This window comes from Diplotaxodon limnothrissa, linkage group LG19 (genome assembly GCF_057381915.1).
Source record: "Diplotaxodon limnothrissa isolate DT_005_m linkage group LG19, D_limnothrissa_male_GT1.1, whole genome shotgun sequence".
Lineage (NCBI taxonomy): Eukaryota > Metazoa > Chordata > Actinopteri > Cichliformes > Cichlidae > Diplotaxodon > Diplotaxodon limnothrissa.
In genome coordinates this window covers 8,267,980-8,274,133 of record NC_140614.1, presented here as the reverse complement: position 1 = coordinate 8,274,133, position 6,154 = coordinate 8,267,980, and the positions used below count along the sequence as shown (strand labels likewise).

At 42.0% G+C, this 6,154-nt stretch overlaps 1 protein-coding gene across 1 annotated transcript; it reads right to left on the bottom strand.

Moving 5' to 3' along the window:
• Window positions 1-3,118: 3,118 nt before the first annotated feature.
• foxi2 (forkhead box I2) lies at window positions 3,119-5,134 on the bottom strand. Its single transcript, XM_085343161.1, has 2 exons — window positions 4,531-5,134; window positions 3,119-3,708 (listed from the first exon to the last, which is right to left on the bottom strand). The coding sequence occupies exons 1-2, from the start codon at window positions 5,132-5,134 to the stop codon at window positions 3,119-3,121; spliced, it is 1,194 nt and encodes a 397-aa protein (XP_085199287.1).
• Between the last annotated feature and the right edge of the window lie 1,020 nt (window positions 5,135-6,154).

The following is a 6,154-nucleotide window of genomic DNA, read 5'->3' as shown; positions in this document are numbered from 1 at the left end:
CCAGGCACAAAAGAAGGTGATCAAACAGAGCCTGGGTCAGTGGATCCTCTCTAATTGAAAAGTTCACACTTGGCAGCAGGAATGCTCATTCACGGACAACTCTGGAGAAGTCCACCAGGATGGGAAAAGCTCCGGAACCGTCTGCTCGATGTACATTGACATCGAAGGTCAGATCTAGGTAATCTGACTGTCGCTCAGGAGTCGCCGCAGCGCTGGAGAGGAGCGCAGAAGAAGAAACACGACGTGCTAACTGATCCTTGCTTTTACAGATTAGATCACACTGGAATGACTCTTTGGCTACGAAGCTGCGATCGTGAAAAGCTACATTAATAGGGCTTAATTAGTAGGTCAGATTTTTATTAATGAAACAAGGGTCACACAAGTGCATGGCATGAGGTGAAATGCTTTTAAACAATGTTCTATTATTACATTATGACAATATTTTTTTCCCCTTTAATTATGTTTGGATCCTCTAAATGGAAACGATACGCCCTCCCACCCCCACGCCCTCCCCTGCAGTCTGCAACCATTCTCATAACCGAGGGCCAAAAGAAAGAAGACGCAAATCCGAGATAATAAGAAAGTACAGTCATGTCAATTTCACGGCACAGTGCTTAAGTACCTGGACACATGCATGGTGTGAATTATAAACAGTGAAAACTAAATAAATCATCACATCATTGTCCCTAATCTGCACAATGGGTGGCAAATATTTGCAGAGGGAATTTCTCGATGCATCGTTTCTTAGCAGGAACAAAGGAACATGGCCTCCTCTCAGTTTGGGACAAACACTGCTGGAGAATGGAGACAAAGAGATACTTAAGGGGGATATCTTCACCTCTCTTCAGAGAGTCCCTAATTGATACATAGGGACCGGCATAAAGGACAGAGCACAATGGCTCTATTGTTTCACGTATTCTTTCTGTATGAAGTCGTCTGTAAACTGCTGAGTCTTTGGACCGGCTCCAACCTTGAACTTTCTTTTTTAATTTTGGTCAGAACTGAGCACAGCTCGTCTCTGCCTGTGGAGCATATTTAGTATTAGAAGTAGGCGCAAAAATATTAATCTGCTGTTCCCTTTGAAGTGGTAAATGTTGCAAACGTGACAGGAGAAAGGAAAAGTTGCACACAGAGCAGGCTGTAAATTTAAAACAAAGCATGTTTTCGTATCATGAGGGTACAAGTTTAATCTCTTTGTAATGCTGTACAGAAATATTGACAGAACAATAATATAGAAAAAAAAACATACTTCAGAAATGTACGTGTTGAAAGTTTCGAGGATTAATTTTCCTCAGAGAAACATTTCGTTTAACTCCTTACTGGAAACTTAACTCTCCGCGTTTTGATTTCCTCTAGATGAATATCGCAATCTGGAGATCAGCTGACACTTTAGCCTTGTCAGTAATTCACTGGAGGTCTTTCACTGGAAGTTTGAAGTTGTCTCACTTTTCCTTATAATTAGTACAAAACTGCATAGTTCTTTCTGGGGAATTTCCCAAATTCTAAGGAAATGTGAAAGCATCCGTGTGAACTTTTCTTAATTTTAGGAACAATTTTTGTTTTGGTGTCATTTTATTTTTTTTTTTTTTACGTATTGAACATCATTAGCAGTGGCAGATAGAGGCAGGAGGAGGCCCGGTATAAGCAGGCAAACTACCTGGTACTAAAATTGTCTTCTGAGAGCAAAAACCACCCGACAAACACTAATCGCTGATCTGAAAGTAAGAAAAATGGACTAAACAGAATAAAAGAGTCGTGCTGTAAACTTGACTTTAAACCACTACACTCAAGCCATAGATTCTTGTTAAACTCTGAGTACAAGCAGAATATTTATAAAGCTGGAAAAGGAACTTGAAAAGACCCACACAATAAAAATAATATGTAAATAATAGGTGAACATGACATACTAAAAAAAATGTTCATAGTATTTTTTTTTATGCAAGTTGTTTGACTTTACAACTGATTATTAAATTAAAGTAAATTCATGGGGAATACATTTAAATTACAATGCAGACCTGAATGCACCTCATGCCCTGTTTAAAAGGATGCATGACAATACAGTAGATAGCACACAGCATTTATTTGTGATGGTAGATGAATCTGCTTATGTGCTGAATATAACGTATAAAGAAAAACAAAGGCAACAGAAGATACATAAGCCATTCAGTGATTGTCACATTGAATCCTGAGTGAAACCATAGTATAGGATATAGCTTTAGTGTACAGATCTGGGGGTTTAGTGAGAGCATTTCTTCTGCGTTTTGCAAAGCTAATATTCTGCTTTAACCAAACTATGTTCAGACAACAGTAGATAAAAAAAAAGCCTATTTGCATAAATAGCATAAATAGTCACCAACTACTTTCATAATTTACAAAAATACATATTTATAAAGCACACGCGTATTTAAATGAGCCTTAGTGCTGCGGTTTTAGTCAACATGGAGATATTAAAAAAATAAGGCAAGCTCACGTTTAAGTTTACTTGTCTGTGAAATCAGTTATTATGTGTCTAAATATACAAAGAAACCTGTCATAGTATTGGGCACTTTCATGTCATGTGATTGTTGTTTTGAGGTAATGGCGGTCTCACGAAGGCAACTTTGGCAGATTTGCATTGACTGCGACTCAACTATGTGATCTGATAGAAGAATTTGGCTGCTCCGGAGAAAAATGGGCCACACTTGGCAAATGCATGTTTACATCTTAAGCGGTTTTATCTAAAAAGCAAAAGTAACATTCAAATAAAAAAAAAATAAAATAAAGTTTTTCAAAAAATGCAGTTTTCAGTGGCAGCCTTTTTTTTTTTTAAAACCACTGAGAGCTTTGATATAGTCATGAAAAAGAAGAAAAAAGAGAAGTGCTTCATTTTTGTTACACTTTCAGGCTGACCTTTCCACCGTTTTAATGTTAAAAGTTAAATTAACTTAAATATTTCGTGTTCTTTAATCTGTCTGGCATGTTGATCGGTGAAGGAAGTGTTGTGTTTTTTTATGTGGTGGAGTGCAACCCAGCCTGTACTTAGATCTCGCTGCAGAAATAAATGCATGCAAGCATGCGTTTGAGTCATAGAGCAAAAATAAGTCCCTGCAACAGTGTGACGCTGTGGTTAAAGCAGGTCCTATAGCTCAGTGCCTTCCCTGGGATAGATCAAGCTGTTGACACTGAAACTGTTATAGAAGTGACTGTTGAACTGTCCGCTCTGCCCTCCGCCAAACGTGTTGTAGTACACTCCACGGTTAAAATGCAAGCTCTCGCTGTGCTCTGATGGCCCCGTGTCCTGCCCGCTGTGGTTGGGGTGGTATGGGCTCAGGGCGGTTATGTTCCTGTTCGAGAGCTCGTTCACCAGTCCAAGGGACCCCTGTCGGCTGGGGCCCCCCGAGCTGAGCGTGGACATATTGCTGTAAAAGTTATTAAAACAAGGAGCAGAGGAGGCCAGTCCAGGCGGGGACGCAGATGCGGATGTTTTGTGGTTCTCGCTCATCACTTCCATCTCTGGGGAGGAAGGCCCCAGGAGCTGAGGACTGTCTGAGGGTTTCAGTGGGGCAGCCGCTGTCGGCCTACCATCCTCAACCTTTGTGGCACCCACAGCTGCTGCTGCTGCTCCTCCTGCGCTGCTCTGATCCGATCGTCTTTTCCTTTTCCTGCGGAAATTTCCGTTATCAAACATCTTCTCACAGTTTGGATCCAACGTCCAGTAGTTCCCCTTCCCTGCAAGTGGAAATGAGAGACACATCACAGCTGAATTACTTCAGTTTTGTAATATTGAAACATTACCTGATCAGAATTTGTCTGACTAAATAAAATCCTAAATTTCTTTCTGATGCCATTTTTTAAAGCTTCCCGTCAAACTTTACAGTACAAATCAAAGCAATGTGAATGAACCTTAAAAGAAATGATCTATAAGAGATGTCTGTGTCACGGAAGCTAAGATCCAATAGGTAAAAATGTACTGTATTATACTGCCATCCCTAGTTTCCTATTATCTGCACTACTGGACACTTGGGAGTTCTCTTGGCACCTCTTCCTGAGCTGACTGTCTTTCTAGTCTAGACTGAAGTACAGGTTAGAATGAAAAACAACATTCCAGTCATAGTGTACAATACAAGCACTGCTTTAAAAATACTACAATAGACTACTGAAGGTAGTGCAGAGGAACATAAACTGTACTACATTATTGTATACAGTCTGCTCATATTTATCCGTCTGTCTATATAAAGTAGTGCTACTTGTTTTCCATTGCAATATGAAAAGCACATACCTGACCTGATCATATTGACTTATTGGCAGTAAAAAAAAAAACACTTTACAAAGCATCAACCAGGGTTTTACGCACATATCTGCTTAGGCACTATAAAATGAAGTTATTTAACTATTCATATTAATTTTTAAAAGTTTCAATTTTGATTGATTGAACGAAATTTTCTATTTAACTGATCACCACTGAGCCCTCCCGATGAGTAAACTCCATGTATTAAACGCCTCAACACTTTTGATGTACTAATAACGTTTTCTGTGATGCGTTCACGGTACCTGGATCGTCCTCGTCCCTCGGCACTTTTTTGAAACAGTCGTTGAGAGACAGGTTGTGCCGGATAGAGTTCTGCCAGCCCGCTTTGCTCTTCTTATAGAAGGGGAAATTGTCAGCCACGTACTGGTAAATCTGACTCAGGGTCAGCTTCTTCTCGTGCGCATTCTGGATGGCCATGGCGATGAGCGCCGAGTAGGAGTAGGGTGGACGGACCAACTTCAGCAGCTCCTCCTGGCTGGCGATGGACAACCAGCCCAGGTCGGGCCCGCCGAATCCAGGTGAGTTTGTTATGAACTGCCGCTGCGAGCCGTAGGAGGGCGGGATGAACGACGGGTTGTTGCCGTGCAGGTATGAAGCGGACGAGTTGACGCTCGGCCCGTTGAGCCACAGGTAGGGATTTGGAGACGACGCGTAGTCCCCGAGGCCGTAGCCAGCGGGCCTTTGCGCACCTTGGAGGCTCGGCTGGTGGTACATGCTGCTGAAGTTGTCGCAGTAGACAGCAGCCGCCATATCCGGGGCCTCCTGGGCGCCTTTGGGTGGGAGAGAACCGACGGTAGGGGAGGTGTGGTGGTGCTGGTGATGGGACTGAGGATCGATGGAGTTCATCACTCCCCGCGGGAAATCCTAAAAAGAAATGCTGAAGCGATTCAGGTGTCCTCTCCCCGGTGGTGCGCGCACAGCAGCAACAAGTGTCAGGGAGGATGGAGGAGTTTGGGGAGTTTTAATAGTATAAACCCTTGACAGGAGCCACATGCGAGCGCTTTTCCCAACAGCCAATAAACACACACGGTGAGTAAACGGGGGTGTGGTCACGCTCTAGCTCATTCATCAGAGAGTGGGTCAGTGGTTCTCAAAATGTTTCCCCTCCTTAAACCTCCCGGAGAGACACAACAGACACCCGCTGGGTTCAGATTTTCTCCGAGGGGTGGAAGCTGTGATCATTTAGCCTCAGTCAACAAACAGCGAACGTGGCTCAGACTGTAATAATCGCTTTTAGATGGGATTTCCTGGCCTGCTCACTTAGACCTGCACTAGAATTTACTTTTTTCAAGCCACCGAATGTCCCTTTCCCCCCTTCCTTCACTAATATTAAGTACTGTAAACGTTATTTTGGTTGGATTGTAAATACCGAGAGCTGACAGCAGATCTTTGGGCAGGCAAACCCATCACCCGCAGCCATCCAGATTTCTGCCACGCTACCTGTAACCACTCAGCAATCCACATAATGGGCAGCTGTGCAGTTAGAGACATCCCCTGAATGAGATGATTGGTTTTAAGTGATTTTAATTAACAAAAGTCTAACAATTAGTCATTATAAATGCAGGAAATGAATAAAGTGTTTTGTAGTATCCATTAGCTGAATATGCAGTCATGGGGACTATTAAACCTCTCTTCATCTCCAATCAATGAGACTCTTTTCAGGTACTTGAAAAAAGTATCCCTTAGCCATGCTGAAGTGCCAAAGCAAGTGTGTGGTTAAAGGATGGTAGTCATTATGTTTTCTATGTGTTTTTACTTGGATTTATTTATTTTATTTATTTATTTTTAAAAAAGCAGTGTTACTGAAAGATAGTTTGCTTTTCAAATCAGTGAATTTCAGTATCTCATAGCTCATAAGACAATGGG